The 21475-nt window shown below is 40.5% G+C and overlaps 1 protein-coding gene across 1 annotated transcript in view; it reads right to left on the bottom strand.

Annotated features, from left to right (window-relative positions):
• Nucleotides 1-21475, bottom strand: part of ADCY2 (adenylate cyclase 2) — a 348589-nt gene that overhangs the window by 133538 nt on the left and 193576 nt on the right. The window contains exon 4 of the mRNA XM_074329098.1: nucleotides 19155-19304. Within this exon, the coding sequence (XP_074185199.1) occupies nucleotides 19155-19304 (150 nt within the window). The remainder of the gene's footprint in view (nucleotides 1-19154; nucleotides 19305-21475) is intronic.

Consider the following 21475-nt stretch of genomic DNA (forward strand, 5'->3'; position numbering starts at 1 on the left):
TAAACCAAAGAGCATAAGGAAACGATAAACTCATAAAATGAGCAGATGGGAACACACACAACTCCAGTAAAAGATGGGAAGGAGAACCACCTACCAGCATCTGCCCTGAAATGCTCCAGGTCCCACCCGGAAGTCCATACTGGCCCCATTCCTGTGTAAGCTCCACCCCTTCACCTGTGCAATAGGACCCATGGCTTCTTTCCTACCCAAGAATGTGGCTACAGAAACCTATGTGCCTCTCTTACAACATCCATTTTTCCTTCTCTTCTGCATCAGTCAACGGTGCACACCTGTGCAGGTCATTCTCCAGTGCTTAAAATGACCCTCTCTGGGCCCCATCTTTCCTCCTTGGCTCTCTCTGCAGCAAACCTCCCCGCTCTGCACCTTTTCCCCAACGCCTCTCCTCTCATCTGTGTTGAACCCCTACAAAGAGGCTTTCTCCCCTCACCAGGCTACAAAAAAACCGCTCTTGGTAAGAACACTGATTGCTTCCGTTCCTCCTGAAACTCTTTGTTTCGTTAGCTTTCTGAGCACCACACTCCTGCAGCAAGAATCATCTCTTCTCAGCACCTTTGGCTGACACCTCTTTTTTCCGGGACATTTTCTGAACGTCAGGGTCCCTTGATGGCTATGTCCAATCCCAGAACCTTAAACAGCATTGATCTGCTGGCCACTCTCCAAACTGTGTCTCCAGCGCAGCTCATGACCCCAAACTCTACACTGACAGCTCCAATTGCCTTCTCAAAACTTCTCCTTGGATTTCCACCAAACCCGTCACACTTTAATCCAAACTTGAACTCCTAATCTGCCCCATAACCTGGCTCCTATCCCAGGAGCCAAGATTTATTCTTCTCAGGTGGTGGTAAGAACTGATAAGTTTTGAAACCTCATGTCTCTCATGATAAAAAAAAACCCACATGGTAATATTTTATGCTCATTAAACACATGAAAATAACCAGTCTCAATTGCAGAAGATTATGGAAGGTAATTTTTACTTGAATTGATCAGCAAATATTTCTGGTGGCACCTCAGTGTTCTAAATAATAAGGCAGATATAGATATCTAAAGAATAGTAACCTAATACCCCTCCACCCCAATATTTATTGAGCTCTGTGTGCCAGGAGAAGAGTGAATGCCTACTTTCCAGTCCCTTAATCCTACTCAGCACTGCAGCATGGGAGGGGAGGGTCACCAGCCCCGTTTTTACATCGTGGACATTTGAACAAAGAGAGTAATTGGCCTGACATCTCAGGAGAGAGCCAAACCCAAACCCAGTCTGGCCGGCTCCAGAGTCGACCCTCCAGGCCCCCCATATGGGAAATGTGGGAAATGGGGGGAAAAAAGAAGGAAATATTCTCAAGTCCAAATTTCCCAGTAATTATATTCAGTGTAAAAAATAAATGCCATTAACAGAGCTACCAGTAGCCTGCCCTAAACGCCAGCCCTCTCCTGCTGGCCCCCACAGCACTCGCGGTACGAGGGAATTAAAACAGTATCTATTCTAACACACAGTGACATGGAAAGGACCCAGAATCCTGCAAGTTCCTCTTTCTGTCCATTTGAAAAATCTCTTTCCTGCCTTTTTCTTTTGTGTTTTACATTTTTATTTTCCCTCTGAGTAATAGTTTATTGCTTTGGCTACAAAGTTCACTGCGGAACCACGTAACAACGAAGGCTGGTGTGTCATGGTCAGGACAAGTCGCAGAGGTGAGAACGTCCTTTTCCAGGAAGGGAGGGAAGCGGTAATTCCCAGATGTTCATCAAGAAGGTAATCCAAGCCTCCCCGTTGGTTTCACATACACACGTTCGACAGAATAAAGTCAGGGCTGGTCAGCCATCTCCACATCCGTCACTGAGACCCATATACACAACCTCTTTGAGCTTCTCGGAAGTACGATAGGGTTAATACGATCAAAGGAATGATAATAAATAGATGAAATTACGCAGAGCATTCTGCACAGGTTTCCTTTCATCATTAACACTCACAACAATTACATGGACAGTGTAATGACAATTTTTGAGCAGCACATCCACAATTTACTATCTTCAAGGGTAAGTAAAAGAAAGATTCTTCTATGTTGTTGTTATAACGCTTATTATATCTCCACAAGATTGAGGGCAAAACTTTTTTTGTGATTAATACTTGAAAGCTGGATTTTCATTTTGCAAAAAAATAGCAATTTTAATCACTCTTCCCCATCAGTCTCTCTCTCTTTCTGTATTTCCCCCCTCTTGTGTAAGGTAAATGGCTCAATATTTTTATCCATGTCACTACCTAATGAAAAAGGTAATGACAGTGCCCACAGCTATAATCAGAGAATGATTCAAAACTTGTACCTTTTGCAGTTCTATTGATCAGCTTTTATGTCTACGACAAATGTTTGTACATCTGCTCAGAGCTGGAAATCTCATCAGGTTGAAATGATTTTCAAGAGACGTGGAGGTGGGAAAATATCATTATTATGGACATGCAATTTATTTACTAAAAGAGAAAGTTGTTAAATAAATTGCACTTTGTTACATGATTCCCTCGATATTCTTACCCGGGAAATGGCTTTAAAGAAGAACCTTTGATGCTGGGTTTCAAATCAGGACCCAAGGGCCCGGCTGAATCCTCCGGCTGGATATTTATTATTTCTGAGCGTGCACACTCAGGGACAGAAGAGTGAAGGGTAGTGGGAGAGGGGTAAGTGTGCACATGCATATGTATGTATGTGCATGTGTGCATACATGCACAGGCAAGCAGACGTGGGAAGATCACGTCTCATCCATGGGGTAGTGAAGACACTGCTTGCAAACCACACCAGTGAAACAGCAGAGGATCAGCCACAGAAAAACCACTCTCAGAAAGCAGAAACTGCCTTAATGGAGACAAAAGAAGAAAAACACAATTACACAGCTTCCAAATACAGAGAGCCATGCAATGGAACAGTGTTTTCTGGGGAAAATGATTTGATGACGGTGATGATGATGATGATGATTGATGGTGACTGATGACGGTAATATTTATTGTCATCTGTCAATAAGTAACCAGGCATAAGCCAAGGTAAAGAGGAGTTCCTACATGGAATCAGGTAAGGTTTTGCTTCTCTGACACCATGAAATGTCAATTTCCCTGTCACAGAGGGGAAAATCATTGCCAGTGAGATGCAGTGAGAAAACAGCAGAGTCCTAGGACAGTGAGTTTAGAAATTCAGGTTGTTGCCACTTTGGGGCTATTATGAATAATACAGAGTGCTGCTATGAACAACCAAGCAGAACTTTATGTGGGCAAATGTTGTTTTTATTTCCTCTTGGGTGTATATCTAGGAACAGCATTGCTGGTTCGTAGGGTAACTCTAGTTAACCTCTTGAGGAACTGCCAGACTGTTATCCAAAGTCAGGGCATCATTTCTAAATCCCATCAATGAGGGTTCAAGGATTCCCATTTATCCACATCCTCACCAACACGTACTTTCTTTTTGACTGTAGTCATCCTAGTGATTCTAAGTTATATGTCACTGTGGTTTTGATGTGCGTTTCCCAGGTTGCAAATGATGGGCGTCTTTTTATGTCTGTATTCACCATTTGTGTATCTTTGGAGAAATGTGTATTAAGATCCTTTGGCTCTTCTTAGAGTATTTTTTTTATTATTATAGAGTTTTATTATTATAGAGAGATTTGTAAGAGTTGTAGAGTTGTAAGAGTTCTTTATATCTTCTAGATACAAGCCCCTTCTCTAATACATGATTTGCAAATATTTTCTCAGATTCTGTGAGTTGTCTTTCACTCTCTTGATGGTGTCCTTTGAAGCACAAACGTTTTAATTTTGGTGAAGTCCTACTTGTCTATTTTTGTTATTGTTGCTCTTTTTGGTGTCGTATCTCAGAAACTGCTTAATTTTATGTCACAAAGATTTATGGCTATACTTTCTTCTAAGTTTTATAGTTTGAGCTCTTACATTTAGGTCTTTGAAAAAATTTGAGTTATTTTTTTTTTCTGTATGGTGTGAGGTAAGGGTCCAACTGCATTCTTTTGAATGTGGATATCCAACTATCACAGCACCTTTTATTGAAGACAGTATTCTTTCCTCATTAAATTATCTTGTCACCTTTGTCAAAAATCAATTGGCTGTAAATGGGATGGTTTATTTGTGGACTTCCAGTTCTATTACATTGACCTGTATTTCTATCCCAATGCCATTATCACACTTTGTTGATTACTACTGCTTTGTAGGAACTTTTGAAATCAGAAAGAGTGGTTCCTTAAATTTGCTTTTCTTTATCGATATTGTTTGGCTGTTCCGGGTCACTTCCATTTCCACATGAAATTTAGGATCACATTCTCAGTTTGTATTTATTCTTCCCATTTTATGTGCTATTATTGTTGCACACAACAATAATTGCTGCATAAAATTATTGATATTATAACATGGTATACATGTAAATCAGTATATGTCACAATGCCAACGACATCTTGCTATTATTGTATATAATTTCATGTCTTTTAAATAAGCTGAGAGAAGAAAGAACAAATGTATATTTATAGAGTCTGTTATATTTATCTTCTTAACATGAGTTTCTTGGTTGACAGTTTTTGTTTTTCCTGTTAGCACTTTGAATATGTAATCCTACTACCTTCTGGCCCCATTGTTTCTTGTAAAAAGTCAGCTGTTGACCTTATTAGGGTTCCCTTGTAAGTAATGAGACATTTTCTCTTGCTGCTTTAAAGAGATTTTCTCCTTGTTACTGGCTTTCAGCATTTTTACTACAATGTAGCTAGGTGTGGATCTCTTTCAATTTATCCTACTCGAATTCTTTTATATTCTGGATTCATTATATTTGGGGGAAAACGCTCACCATTATTTTTTAAAAGTTTTGTCGTTGCTGTTATTTGCTCTTTCCCTGTGTCCTCTCCTTGTGGACTCACAATACGCTTATGTTGGTGCACTTAATGCTATCCTACATGTCTCTGAAGGTGTGTTCATCTTTCTCCATTATTTTTCTCTCTGTTCTTCAGTTTGCATAATGTCTATTAATCTCTCTTCAAGTTTATTGAGTAATTCTTCTGCCAATTCAAATCCACTGTTGATCCTCTTTAGTGAATTTTTCATGCTAGTTATTGTGCTTTTAATTCCAGAATTTTACTTTGGCTCTTTTTATAATTTCTATCACTCTGTTGATATTCCCTGTTTGATGGACATTGCCATCACACTTTCCTTAACTTCTTTTATCATGGTTTCCTTTACGTTTTTGAGCATATTTATTGGGCTGCTTGAAATCTGTGTCTTCTAAGTGCCAGGGATACAGTGATAAACTAAATTTTAAAAGTTCCTCCCATAATGGTGTTTGCTTTCTATTCAGTAATACAGACCAGGAGTCACATATGGCCCCTGGGCTAAAACTTCTCTCCCATCCATTTTGGATGACCCATAAATGGAGAATGGTTTTTATATATTTAAATGCAAAGTGTGTGTGTGTGTGTGTGTGTGTGTGTGTGTGTGTGTGTGTTTGTGTGTGTGTGTGTTTGACAGAGAGAGAGAGAGAGAAAGAGAGAGAGAAAGAATATGCCTTTTGATGAGAACAGTGGCTTGATTTTGCTTCACTGTTCACAAATCCTAAAATGTTTACTGTCTGGTCTTTTAAAGAATAAATTTGCCAACTTTTGATATAGAGAAAAAGCAAGGGAAACAAAAGAGGGGAGAAAAGGAAAGGAAAAAGGGGGAGTGATGGAAGGGTAAGCGATATAATGCATTGGTAAGTGTCGTGAAACAGTAAAGTGGGGTCAGGAAAGGAAGGCTCATGGTGGTGCTCTAGCAGTTAGGATAGTCACAGAGTCACCACCAGGGGCTGTCACTGGAGTAAACATCCACTGAAAGGAAGGCAAAGAGCAAAGGAAAAATAGTGAGTGTCAAAGTCCTTTTGTGAAATGCACCCAGTCTGTTTGAGGAAAAGCATAGAACCCTATGTCCTTAATTTGAGGGGGGAAAGTAGGTAAAATATAAGGGTGGAGACTCAGTCAGGGCCAGATGATTTGGGGCCTTGTAGACCAAGGGGAGGGATTTAGATTTTATTCCCTGGGATTAAGATGAGGAGTAACACCATCTGACGGACTTTTTGAAGGTTTGATGTGGTTTCTGTGTGGTGAACAGACTGTAGGGGAACAGAACGTAAACAAGTTTAGCTACTGCTGAAATCCCGGGGGAAGTGTGGTGGCGAGGACAAGTCTGGTAAGGGAGAAGGTGAGAGTCTTTGGGTTTGGATGTACTGGAAGGCAGAGTTAATGCCATTTGCTGACGGTGTGGATATAAGGAGTAAGTGAAAAACCAGAGCTCAGCAGGCCTCCTCTTATGTTTCTGGCCTGAGCAACTGGATGAATGGGGTGTCATTTACTGAGTGGTAAATAGCAGAAAAGAGGGTTTGGGAAAATAAAAGGTTCTGTTTGGGTCATGTTGTGTTTGAGCGTCTCACTAAACATTCCAATGAAAACATGGACGTGGTGGTTGGACTTTGAGTCTGGATTTCAAGGGAAAGATCAGAGTTCTACAGTCATCACTGGTTTTAATGCCACAAAATTGAAAGGTTTTAATGCCACAAAAAAGGGTGAGAACCCCAAGAGAGTGAGTGACAGAAAACAGATTGGAGACCAAAGCCCTAGGACACGCCATGTTGAGGTGTCAGGCAAGCAAGGCTTCCTCCCCTGGACATTATACTGCACATTATAGTTCTTCAGGTCTTATTCCCCCACAGAAATAAAGTGAATAAAAGAAAAAAAAAGTATTAGTGTTTTTTTTTTCCCCTATAGTTCCTCTCTTTCTCTATTTACAGATATACACTATAATAGTAGTAGTTTAGTAAAGGCTACACTTAGATCCTCCAGATTCAGAAGTTGTTACATTTACCATACTTGATGAAGAATACTGAGATTTCAGCTGTGTTTGCTCTAAACTGACTGCTCATCCAGAAAGAAATACAGTGTCCAGAGAACTCAAATTCCCGTGCTGAGATCAGAATATAAACAGAGGAAATAATTTTTATATTATATCAGTGTTCTGTTCCACCTCAACATAAAATATGTACTTCTAAGAGATGGCAGCAGAGCGGGGGGCAGGCATTTTATTCAGTTGTTTTCCAAACGAGGAGCAAAACAGGAAACTAATGTTATCTCTGCATTTCATATTGCATAGTTATAGTGTTTGAGAAAAGGACAAATAAATTATTTCAGTGGGGGTGTATCTCTAAATAATAAATGGATCCAACTTAGGTGACTCTGGAGCCATAACAATGAGAGCATTTTCTTAGCTAGAGAAGTGATTTATAATAGATCGCTGAAATTTATTAGACTAGCTTTATGTTCAGTAAGTTCTGGTAGCTTATCTTCTGAGCCATCGTTGTTTGCTTCAGCCATAGCTGTGAGGAAAAGACCTTTATCCAATTCCATTATTTTTCAGAACCTGACAGGAAATCTATTTTGCTTACAATTGCAGATACAGCTTGCTTCACAAATTTAAAATAATATCTTTCTGCTCATCAAAATTCTATTAAATGACACAAAACAGTATTAATTCCTTTTACCTATAGTTACAATTTCTAGGTTTCATGACTTAAAACTAGTTTATTGTATACATTTTTATATATCTCAATTCTTATAGTAAGTCAGTTTTTCTGTACTTAGACATTTTACTTGACCAAGATTTTCTTAAATTATTAGACAGCGCTGCCTTTTCCTATTGTCATGAAATATGCCTTGGTGGGGGCTTGTTACCTCAAATCACTAGAATGAAGACTGTTAATGTTCATGGACCACCAGTTGGTGATATTCATGGTAGAATACATTGCTGGCTAAATGGTATTTTTCCAATAAGTCATACCAGTGCTCTTTAAATGTAAAAATAACTGTTCATTTAAGAAACTGTTTTATCCTGATGCTTTGCTCTGAAGAGCTTCTTGTAACCAGCATGCATGAATATTTAAAATTCATGAAAATAATTACCTAACAAAGGAGCAATGTGCTCTGAGAAATGAACTTCATGCACACCACATAGAAATGAATGTCCACAGACAGTGAGGAATGAAAAGCCTAATGGAAACATTTCAAAATTATAGCCAGAATTTGAGATGCAATAAAATGGAAGTAAAAGGAAACCAGTCATAGAGTTTTCCTTTGAAGGTTTCTGAGATATTAAAAAATGATATCAGAATATGTAATTTATGGTCTCTTAGGTTGGTAAGAAATCTATTGAGGTCCAGAGCCCTCAATTTCTTTCTTATTATTCATAAATGTATTGGGGTAACACTGGTTAATAACATAATATAAATTTTGGGTGTGCAACTTTTAATTCGGCACTTACACACTCTGTTCTGTGCTAACCACACAAAGTCTAGTCTCCTTTCCTTACCACGTACTTGATCCCCTTTACCCTCTTCATCCTCCCCAACCCACCTCTCCCCTCTGGTAACTGCCATTCTGTCATCTGTGAACATGAGTTTGTTTTTTTGGCATATATGTCATTCTGTTTGTTCATTTGTTGCCTTCTCTTTTATATCCCACATAGGAGTGAAATCACGTGGTCTTGTCCTTTTCATATATACAATGGAATACTCTTCAGCCATTACAAAAATATGAACTATTGCAATTTACGACAATATAGATGGATCTTGGGTGTCATGCTAAGTGAAATAAGTCAGATAGAGCTCTCATTTTACCTGTAAGCACACTGATGCCCAGTGAGCACTGATGCCTTTCCCTCGTGCTCCTCAAAGGGGAGAGCGAAGGAAGGCAGAGGGTCTGGTTGTCCCTTGGCCTTGCACTTTGAATCTGACATATTCCCATGCTGAGAGAGAACATCAGGAAACATCCAAAGTCAAGGACAGTGTGATCTACAGCAGTTGGGATTGATGATTCTAGTAGATCGTGATATATTTCTAAAATTCTGCCAAATGGTGGCAGACAGGAAAGAGAAGACATGGGTAAGAGACCAAATGTCAAGCCACACTCTACTGGTTTAGCGCCTTCACTCTCGGTACCTCTCTACCTTCACAGAGCTGTTATTGTCTTGATTTTTAAGATGCGTCAGAAGCATTGCAAATTTCTAAAACTGTATGTTTGGGGCTACTTTTGCCCCGTAACATTTAGGGGTATTTCTGAATGTTCATACAACAAACGGATCTCTGTACAAAGCCATCAGTTCACACCTCATGGAAACCAGGAGCCTGTGGACTTCAACGCGCACACGATTTCTGCCTAGCTGCCCGGGGCTCACATGCCCCGTGCGCTCGCTGGGTTGGGCTGCTCCAGACTCTGACATATATACTTTGGCCCCAAAACAACCCTATGGGAAGAGACTACCACTACTCCCATGTTATAGACCTGGGAACTGAGGCACACAGATGTTAAAAAACCAAGCAACCCATCAGATAAAAGAAAAAGCAACAGCTGTCCAGGGCCGCTCACATAATCCAGCAGAGCTCTGTATGTCAGGAGTTGAAAGGCACATTCACATACTCCAAAGAAAGACAGAGGAGTCTGCTCAGCAAGGGGATTTGGGTTCGAATGAAGGGCCTTACCTTTCCTGAGGGCACCGAACTTTCCTATAGCAACTTTTTACAGGACAAAGCTTCAGACTGCAGGCAGCAGGGGGATGACGCCGAGACACGTGGACGTGAAGACAAACGCTCCTGCGAGCAAATGATGCCCAAATAAAATGTACTGAGTCTTGAGGCTTGCCTGCAGGAAGTGGGGGAAATTGCCCTTCTGCGCAAGCTTTTGCTAAAACCTCAGTAATTCCCTACCCTGTGTATTTATGGCAATAACACCACTATATGAGACATTTCGATGGGATGTGATATTTATGATATTTATAAAGAACTCAGTTCCCTCAGATGAAAAATGTTATGGAAATGCAAATACTAACAAATGCTGAAATGTATAATATGTTTCAGGGGATTCTGACTTTCCTAGTGTAATAAGCGCTATTTACCTGGTCCATAAGCTGAGTTGTTTTTATTGCATATGAAGGAAGAAAAATATGATAGTCTCAGTATACTAAGCTGTAATTCAAGTTGGCTTGTCCTTATACAAGCAATGATTTTTTTCCTTTGCACTGAATTTTGAATTACCACTAAAAGACAGTTTTTAAAACTTAATACATGATCTACCTTGATGAATATAAAAATTGAACATTCTCTTTTAATGTTTGAAATTAAAGTATTCACTATGACCCAAAGTAATGCATCAATCATTTCTCTTTCTGTTGTTGCTTTCTAGGAGTAATCGGTTCTTCTAGATAAGCCAGCCATCAGCTTAAGACCTCCTAAGCTGAACTCATTTGATTTTTAAAATATTAGACTTTTGTGCTTCTTTCCGTTTTAATTAATAGTGCTATTTTTGCATTAGGCAACAGTTATTTAGTCTTAACTCTCAAGCTTTACCAGTTTCTTAGCTCCCGAAGTTTGTCTAATCCCCCCACCTTTTCTCTCTTTTGTTTGGATTCATGTTGGCTTGTTGTACTGGAGGAAATCTTTCAATATTGGTGTCACAGGACGTGTGTGGTGGAGGTATTTCCTGACTCTATATATGCTTGAGAGTCTTTCATGAACCTCATTCATGAATAGTAGTTTGACTTGGTATATAAATGAAGTGCAAAATACTTTTCTTAAGTATTTTTAAGATTTTGCTCTACTGTTTTTTAACATCTGGTGTTGTTTATGAGAAATGCAAATCTGACTCTTATTCCATAACAATTCATCTAGTTGTTGTTTTCTTTCTAGGAGCTTTCAGGATTTCTCCCTTTGTCCTTAACACTGAAATGTTAGCAGCATAGGAATAAGTCCAATCTGGATATTTGGAGTGCTTGTTGAATAAATGGAGATTCAGGCTGTAATTCAAGTGTTTGATCGTTTCCTTGTATTTTGTTTTCAGTATAAAAAATGTCTCTAAATGATGACTTCAAAGAGGATGGGGATACAGGCATTACTTAGAAGAAGCTAATGCTGTAATTAGGAATTTGTTCGCTGGGAACCCAGCCATCCAGAAGAGGCATCTTCCTCTCCAAAGCTCTTACACAAACGATACTCTCCCTGGGACATCCTCGGATCCTCACGGTTCTCAACATTTCCTTTTCTATAGTCTGTTGGCTGAAAAAGTGCCTCCTGGCCTTCATGCATTACACAAGCTCTTTCTTTCTCGGGACTTTAAAGATGCAGGTTCTGGCTCTGCTTTTATTATCACTTTTGAAAATTTCCCGGTGAAGCCAGTACCATGTCAGATGAGCAGCAGCTGTCGTCCTACCCTGATATAAAGTGTCAGCTATTTTCTGTGGACACTCTTTAGGCCATTTGGAATTCAGAGTGTACACACACACACGTGTGTGTGTGTGTGTGTGTGTATAACATGCATAATGTATATGCTAAATATATATTATATACAACATATTATATATAGTAAATATATAAACATATACATGTATTATTTAGTGAGCACATATATATTTATACAAATTCAGAACATCAATGTAATATGACAACAGTTCTGATGGCCATCCCAGAAAAAGAGTTCCAAAATTGCTTTGAAGGGTGGACTAAGCACTGGCGTCAGTGCATAGCTTCTCAAGGGGAGTACTTCGAAGGTGACCGTAGTGATATTCAGCAATGAGGTATGTAGCCCTTTTTCTAGGATGAGTTCGCAAACTTAATTGTCCAACCCATATAGTCACGTTTGACTTCTGCAATTACAAGAGGTGCTCAAAGTGGTTACCATCAGCGTCCAGACACTCCTGATTATAGTGAACTACTGCTACATAGATAACATCTCCTAAAATGTGTATACATTTTTTGGCACCTTCTGTACGTGCATGAGTAATGAATATATATATTTTTAATGAGCATATGCTCTGTGAGTGATGATAAAAATACATAAGATACCCACAACTCTACTGAGGTAGGTAATGCCATTACTCCATTGCTTTTTGTGGCCCCCCCAAATTCATATGTTGAAATCCCAATGTGACAGCATGAGGAGGTGAGGTCTTTGACATGTGATTGGGTCATGGGGGCAAAACGCTCATGAATGTGGTTGGTGTTCTTACAAAAGAGACCACACAGAGCTCCCTCACCTCCTTTGCCACATGAAGATACAGGAGAAGTCAGCCATCTGCAATCTGGAAGAGGACTCTCACCAGTACTCGATCATGCCGGTACCTGACCTTGGATTTCCAGCCTCCAGTAACTCTGAGTAATACATATCTCCTGTTTACAGACCACTCAGTTCATGACATTTTGTTATAGCAGCCAGAATGGATAACAATCACATTTTATAGATGAAGAAATGAAGACCAGAAAGGATTCAAAACCAAACAATGGAAACCCAGAGCCATGCTCATGACAATTACACAAGACTCCCTCTCAGCAAACAAGCCGAAGAACACCTGTTAACGGCACTGCATTATTCATCCAGCCAGGGTGTTTATGGGCTCAGCTCTGCCCTGATGCTAACCTTGGGAGAATGATATGACACTATTGTGTAGCATGAACCTGATGAGGGAAGGATGCAGTGAAAACCTAAACAAAGGTGGCGCAGTAAGAATAGCAAATAGAAACTACACCACAGAGCAAATTATTTTATGGGGGACACAAAGGGGAAAGCACAAACCAAGAGGGGAAATCCAGAGTTAGGGTGAGGGAGAGAGGGTGGCGTCACGAACAGAAATCAAGGATGGCAGACCAGTGTGGTTTGCGGAAAGATGGAGTTTGAACGTTCTGAGTTTGCAGTGTTCATGAAAATCGGGTCTGGAATTCCAGAAAAGATGGAGGGCAGAACTAGGGCACTGAGAGCCATTAATCCAGACAGGATGGTTGGAAATGTGTGAGGAGCTGAAAGCTGGCCACAATAAATATGGAGAAAAGATGCCTCTGTGTAGAACACTGAGGAACATGTGTGGTGGGTAGGAATAGAAAAGTGTCTATAGAGAATGTGGAGAGGAAAAAAAAAATGTCAGAGAACCAGAATGGTTCCAGATGACAGGAACCAAGAGCGGAGGTTTTGGTTTTTCCTTCCAAGAATATTTTTTCTTCAAATAGACAGAAAGTGGGCAAGAAAAGTCAACACTGCAGAAATCTAGGATGGAAAATGCCTTTAAATTTGGCAGGTGCTTTCAGTGGAACAGTGAATTTTTGATGGCAGTCGCATAGTGGAGTTAGGAAAGTAGGTAGAAGGAAAGAGAAATAAAAAGTTGTAGCTACTTTTTTCAAGAAGTTTAGTGGTGAGGGAAAAGAAGCAAAAATGAAAGCCACTCATTATGAGATATCTAAGAGAAGGTAACCTTTTCCTTAGTGTATTTATCAATTTAATATAAGATAAACTGGAATATTTAACAACAAGGAAGAACACAGATATGCACTATTGGGACCATTTAGATAAATAAAAATTATAATGTTCACATGTTGGTGGATATTCTAAAGTGCTTACAAGATATGTTAGAAATAGAATAGAGGCCTGACAGGTTATATTTAAGAGAAAACGAAAACGACATTACTATACTCTTAAAAAGTTAAGAGACAAACACTACATATCAGGAAACAGAATGAGAGATACTAGATATCAATAATGATTATGACAATAGTGCAAATGGTCTAAATTTATCTCTCTAAATACCAAAGTAAGTTTAGATGTAAAAGAAAAATCAAAATGACAAGACTTAAAAACAGAATGCTTAAAAAAATTAGAGGAAAAAATCATCAAAATATATATATTTTAAGATATGTATATTTAATGTGGGTATTCAATAAAACAATGAACATTTCTAGAAGCACAGGCACCAATTAAGCAGCCCCACATAATAATGTCACTCAATGCCACTTCGGAGGCTTTTGATACCGAGCTATGTGAAAAATTAAAGGTAGAAAAACATAAAATGTAGTTTGCAGGTGATTATTGCGTACGGGTTTGGGAAAACAGCACTATTAGAGAGAATAGAGAATTTTCTGAGTGTCTGGAAAGAAAACATACATCCAATAGTATCCCTGCATACTATTTATAATCAGGTAAAAGTCATGTTGAAAAGAAGATAATCTCTTCACAAGAGCACACAAACCTATCAGAATTAAGAATAAACATCTTAAAACTATGTGGACCTTTCAGAGAACATTCTAAAAGCTTTGTTGATTGATTTAATGGTATATTCTCAGAAGTAGAGAAATCAAACATTTCTAAATGCAAAGGCTAAAGGAATATATTTATGGACCTGAAAAAAATTAAAATGATCCCACAGTCTACAAAACAAAAAATCTAATTCTAATTAAAAATATGTAAAAATATATATATGACAAAGGAAACATCATACTATAACAGAACACAGAAAGATAACTCATCAACAAGGAAAAAAGAAAACCACATTTGCATCTTACACTATGACCTCATCAGCAAGGAAAAAATAATTCTTATCTTACACTATAATTGTCTATGTTTTTCTTTAACCTTGAGATGCTGGGACTCTGTGTTTTTGGTCTGCATTCCCCCCGCCCCCAAATCGAATTTGAGCAGAATACGTTAAGATTCGCAGAATCCAAGAATCGTGGGGCAGATGTTATGGGCAGTGTAGCTCCCTCGTAACATACAAACACTTTAAGTGCATCCCTGACACGCGTTGTACCGCCACCTGAGCACTTGCGAAAGGCTTGTGAAAGGCCAAACAGGGAGCAAGTACAGAACTTTCCCTGAAGCAGCCCAAAAGCAAATTCTCCAAGTCCATTCTCAGCTGGAGGATTGCATTAGCTATTATGTCTCTAGACTTAAAAGGCAATCCAGCCCAGCACTCTTATTTCACTGATAAAGAAAAACAGCAAGCGATGAAATGATTAAATTCATCATTCGCTGGGGAAAATACTGACAAAATACCAAAAAAAAATTGGTATGCTTCTATTTCTTTGCATAATAATATTCTTGATTTGGCATTTAGGTTTCATTCTCATATTATTCATTTCCAATAAAATAATTTAAAATCATAACGTCACCAGAGGCAGAAGACAGTAATTATAAATGCTAATTTATTTGGGAAACAATAGGAACATTTTTTTATGAAATAATATAAAAAGCAAACTTTATTTAAAGGCAAGTATTAAAAAATTTAAGTTTTAAGTTATTCATCAGCAGGCAACTTTGAGAGATCCATTAATTCTCTTTATATGGAATTTGTCACATTTTTATTCATTTATATCAGCTAATGAAGCACACTGCTCTCTAATGAAAGGACTTCCCTCAATTTTTCAAGAAAATAATCAAAATCCTACTTAGAACTTTTCAAAAAGCTCACTCATTGAAAGTGCTATGTCTTCAGAGCCCAAGTTTTGAATGCTTCTGAATCTATCTGCCCCTTTTTAAGAATAGAATCTGCTGTTCACATTTGTCTGTGTGCTGACCTGCCTTTTGGAATACCCACTCCTAAATGTTTCCCCTAAACATTCTTTTCCCTCAACTTGTCAATAAAATTCACCAGCAAAGATCTGAAATGGTAATTTTGTTATGAGCTGCACTCATCAATGTCAAAACCTAGCACTGTTTTCAGGATCCATTATCCTGCAAACTGTCATCACGATGTATCTGTGATCCCAGCATTTCAATAAAGACTAGTTTAAGTGCATGTTCTTTAGGAGATCTGGGTCAGGTTAACAAGCTGGGCGATTCCAAGCTTGCATTCTAGCTTTGACATAAAAACTGTGTCATTCATTACACACACACACACACACACACACACACACACAAATTCTGTCTGTACACTCTCTACTGGATGGTTATTGATCACTTTCGTGACAATGAGCCTGCAATAACCACAGTTCATAGAATTACTTCAGCCAAATTACACTAGAAACTTTCGGGGAGAGGAATATGGCCCTGGGAGGACAGGGAGTTGGCACTTTTGCTGTTTATCTTTGTTTATGTTTTGAAGCTTTAACATGACAAGTATTACGTTAGTGAATAATGACAAGTGACACTCATAATGGGAAGATACATCCAACAGTATCTGAGTTCGCTTCGAGCAAGCATGAGGTATGGAGGGTTCAGAGATGACATTTAACCTGCAGAGGATTCAGAAGAGACAGAGGAAGAGACTTATGAAAGGGGCTCATGAGGGGGTAGGACACTCGGGGACCCAGGGGCTGCTACAAACCAGGAGGAGTCCTAAGTGTCCAAGGATATAGTTTTAGGATGATTGATAAGTACATACATAACTAAGTCACATTATGAAGGGTGAACGTAGAGAAAGCGAGGGAGAAAGCTAGTGCAAAAATATATTCATGCATTTTCTCCGCTGGTGTTTCTCAGCATGTCTCCTTGCCTACTCCACACACGTACACACACACGAACAACTAGGTTCTAAGAAAAATAATACATTAAAGACAAATAATAAATTAACAGACAGCCTTTGCCACCAAAGAATGCACAATCTAGTTTCAGGATGGCGGAGATGGACCCTGGAAGGTCAGCTGGAGGGACACTGTCCCTGGGATAAGGACCCCTGAGTCACTTAGTCTGGCAGCAAATCCCTCGAGATGCCGGCTACATTTAGTCCCCTGGTGACACATGCACAGGAAGGACTAGGAGGGGCCTGGGCTCTGACAACTGCAAAGTACTGTCACAGGTGCACCCTGCCTCATGCAGAGTGTTGTGTGTTTCCTTCCAATGCACTTTTCTTCCTCCAGTCATTGCACCTATATAACGTTAAAATGGTTGGTATTCATTGTATCCAAAGAGGGGCTGAAACAAAGGAAGCACTTTGAATAACATTCTCTTTGCAGTGGTGACGGTGGATGAATGAAGCACAGGAGGTGTGTGGTGAAGGGAGGGCAGGAGGTGACATGTGGAATGAACACTTGCATCTCAATTTGGTCTGTGGCTGCACTGGGCTTCGTGGTCTCAGGGACCGCTCCTCTGTGTAGAGACATAAGTAGATTGCCATCGGCCAATTTCTGTTTCTTGATATCTAGCAGGTTGTATCTTATTGATTTTATTAACTAAGAATTTTTGCTCTCATTGAATTGCCGATCCAAACAAAGTCCAAGCTTTCATTCTAATTCTGGGCACACATTTCCTGAAGCCTTAACAAGAAAAGTACTACATTCTGGGCACCAGACCCAGGGAGCTGTCTCCCCATGCTGATTGCAAAATATATTTGTTAAAGATCTGTAGGAATAGGTCTTATTTTTCTTCAGAGTGTCCCTTTTCTCTTTCCTTATTTAAAAAGGATCACCGACTCCTTTAAAAACACAAACAAACAAACAAACAAATAAACAAACAAACAACAACAACAAAAAAAACTAGTAAATGTCCTTACAAGACCCCCATGACGGTGCCCTATATTCTCGAGCACAAAGGATTCCACACAAGTCCTGCTCTTGAGTTACGTAAGATCAAAGTGTGGCCTGTCTGACTACTTGGACACCACGTGACATGGGTGGCACCTGGTTCTGGCTACTCAAGGTGTCTTCAGAGAGGTACACAGTGCAGATGAGGTCAGTAGCTTGACTGATTGTTTCTGTCAAAGCTGGTACTATAAATATTAGGTTAGCTAGTCTGTCTACTTGGCATTTCAGTTCTCCCTAGCCTTGGTGCTATTTTGAGGTAGATTCTGGAGGTGATGGAAAAGAAAGTGAAGTATGTCTGTCGGGACCAATCTGATCCAGTCACTACTGTTTGAGAAAGGAAACTATCGATCTTAAAACATTTCAAGTTGACAGTGGGACCAACTACGAACACGAACTACTGTTTGTTGAAACTGTGGAGTTTTCTAGAACCCCGATTTAAAATGTTACTGGACAGAGGTATATGAAGATAGGCAGGATAATAGTCCCATGTTAACAACTGTCTATATTTCTTAACGTTGAATCCGAGTTTGATACACAGAGACCAAAACATTCAACATTAATTACTGAATAGCTTTGCTACACATACTGTAACAAAAAATGCTTTGTAAAAGACAAACCATGAGATTTGCTGCTAATATCAGTGAGAAAGCAATGTTTATGGCCATATCCCAGCCTAGAATCAAGCCTGACACAATCTAGGTGCTCCGTCAATACTTGCTGAATGAATGAACTGAACTTCCTGTTTTCAAAAAGGAATTTGATTACCGTTTATCAGTTCATACGCAAATAAAAGTCCAGCATTAAAATTTAAAGGATATGTTTTGCTCCCACCACCTAATACATTTTGATGAGGTCATAAAATGGACTGACTCAGTACAATTTAACAAACAATAAGGGGGCACCGTCTATCGGCCAAATGCGGTAACACCAAAGGTACTGTGACAAGTGCTGTCAGAAAAGTGAGCGTGGTGTCCACACAGTCAGGCAACTGTACCTTTTCTAGACGAAACTGGGTCCTGCTGACAAACACAAACCCAAGAGAAACGAAAGTGTTCACAGGGGTACCAGGCCATCACCTGAAGTTAAGCGTGCCAAATACAGGACGCCTGGTATTTGGATGGTTTCCCTCCACACAGGCCTGTCTCACCTGCTGTCCAGACTCCTCGATGATAACACATGGCTTTGCCTCCCACATCTCTGGTTTGTCTCCATGTCTTATGTTTTCGATACTTCATGATAACCCATGTAATTTCTCTGATGTACATTTCTGTGCAGCACCCAGGCAACCACCATAAAACAGCCTTTGAAACGACACCAACCGGTTCCCTACTCGACCCTCCCTCACAACTCCAATGACCTACCTCCCGAATGGTTTTGACCCTTTCATCCAGTGTGGACAACAGGTACTATATGAAGTGGTATGACGGCACAGAGAGAGGGAGCCTCCGATGTCAGCTGGGGCAGACTCTGGCCACAAATGCTGCCCCAGAGAAATGGACTTTAACTAAAAGTCAGTGTCTTAATGAAGTGTTGCTAGTATTCTTATTGTTATTTGACGTTCCCCAGCCACATGTGGATGGCACCTGATGTGGCTACCTTGTCTGCATGTGAGTGCACCCAGGCTCTCTGGGTCTGGGTCTGAAGATGCTCTCTCTGCTTCTTGGCTATAGTTCCAGCCAGAGCACAGCCCACGGCCAGGCCTAGGCTGCTCAGGGCTCTTTCGAATGAATTAATGGACTGCATATTGGATGGTAACGGCAACATCAGCATTTTAATAATGCCTCGAAATGCGGAAGGAAGATTGAAACTGCATTTTACCTGCTGACGTTTTTCAAATTCCAGCTTGATCCTGGACTTGATGCAATTACACGTGTCCTGATACGTTTGCTGCAGAGCAAGCTCCATGAGATGCTTGTGGTATGCTCCTGCCACGTTCCCACAGATGAAAATGATCACGTTGGCCAGGATCTGAGGACACAAAGAGCCAGTCAATAGGTGAGTGTGTCTAAGTCATGGACGACCCAATGCACATCAGCAACAGTCTTCCAAGAAATGCCTCTGCTTGGGGAGTTAATTTTATTTCTGTTTCCAGACAGACATTTATAACGTGTTTTCCCAAAAATATGACCTAACCAGAAAATAAGCCCTAGCATGATTTTTCAGGATGACATCCCCTGAACATAAGCCCTAATGCGTCTTTTGGAGCAAACTTTAATATAAGACCAGGTCTTATTTTCAGGGAAACACGACTATACGTAACAGAAACAGCTATTGTCTTTAGGGATCCCATCCCCTTCATGCCCTTTGCGAGATGACTCCGTGGTTCCTCCCTCATCCTTGGGCTCAGCATGTGATGCGATGCAGATGGGAGTCACCATGCGTCAGAGCTAGCCCAGGCTCAGAAGGCCCGGCATGCTTTGAGTGGCCCTCCAGGGCTTCTTTGGGAAACAAGCATGTCATAGCCCACTGGTCCCAGGAAGATGAAAGTCTCATGGAGCAAAGCTGTCCTGGACAACCTATAGTTTACTATAATGTGCCACTGAGATTTCATGGTTGTCACACATCATTTTCCAATACTAGGTGACTGATACAGGCTACCCACACACCAACACTGTATTCACTCAGCCTGGGTCAGTGATACTCTCTATTATCTTTTGTTTACATAAAAATGTGGTAAATTTTCAAAAGCTATAACTCACTACTCTTTTGATGATAACAATAATTCATATCCACAAAGCTTTGGTGGAGAAACAGAAAAACATAAAGAAAAATTAAACAGAACCTGTAATCACTCTTCCCAGCAAGAACCCTTCACTGTCTGAATGGTCTTGTCCCCACTCCACAAACCCCCAGTAGTCTCGAAATTTTTGCCATACTTTGTTTTGCCAAGACCTCTGCCTTTTTTCAAAAGGACTGAATGCATTCTGATTGCAGTGTTTTGCTTTGCTTTTTAAATCTAACATTGAAGGAGAATTTTCAGATCCTAAAAGTCCTTTGGCTGCAGGATGCTGAGTGCTTAGGTAATATTCCGTCCTACGACCATATCATCTTTCAGTTTTTCCCATGCCGTTCGTCCCTTGCTTCACTGGCATTCTTCACATGTGCGCAATGTTACAGCGGTCAATCGTGTCAATGAAGCTCTGGCTTCACAGTTAATCACCTCTGTGGGCTCACTTAGTGAAACACACTGAGTTGAAAGCCATGAATATGTCTAAGTTCTTGATACATATTGCAAAATTGCTCGGAGGAAATGTTCCATTTGTATTCTCACCAACAGCATATGGCAATGGTGTTGCCAGTGGGCACTCTTACTTATCAGCACACTTCTGACATAGTGGTAATAACATAGAAAACCGATGACGCCTGACTTCCACCCTTACATGTTCAGAACCAGACTTACAGGTCTGGGAGTGGATGTGTGGTGTCACCTGGATAAGTGCCCACGGCCCCTTCTTACTTCTCACCAAACAGGTCAGCTGTGGCTTCAACAACAAAGGCAGGGCATTGGTTTCCAAAAGCCCTGTGCTCTTCTCTAAGAGTTTCCCACTAATATGGACCAGCAGCCCATCAGTCACTTGATGTGGTGAGCATGTGCGGCTGTGACCTGAACCCCATTGGGGGAATATTTATCCCTAAGCCTTCCAGGTTCCCTGTCTTGGGACTTTCCAGAGTATTACACTGTTCTCCCTGGCACAGTGAAATCACTCTTCCCAGTGAGAGTGGGGAGCTGGGGTAAGGATCGGGACACCATGCAACTCAGCCCCTCTCTGCATCTCTCAGCGGGGTCTTCCCCCTGAGGAAAGTGGTCACACTCATCTCCTCTGTCCTTAGCCACACCGTGAGCCTAGTGGACCACGTGCCCCTGTGCTGGGGGCCAGAGGAGACCATTAATTCAGGGGAACAGCGGCAAGTCCACGGGGCCCAGACCGAAGCCACATTCTCCACACTCTTGTATCGGGGTAAAGGTGATGTCCTCTGCTCCACCTGCCTCGTGCCCTTGTCTGCTTCTCCAGGACACAGGTGGGAGGGGGAGTGTTGCTTGTTACCCTCCTAAGGCCCTGGGAAACCCATTTGGGGATGGAGGGTCAAAGCAGGACAGAGTTAGACGTGGGAAGGATGTTGGGATGAGCTGTTGTTCA

Source organism: Rhinolophus sinicus, linkage group LG03 (assembly GCF_036562045.2).
Source record: "Rhinolophus sinicus isolate RSC01 linkage group LG03, ASM3656204v1, whole genome shotgun sequence".
NCBI classification, from domain to species: Eukaryota; Metazoa; Chordata; class Mammalia; order Chiroptera; family Rhinolophidae; genus Rhinolophus; species Rhinolophus sinicus.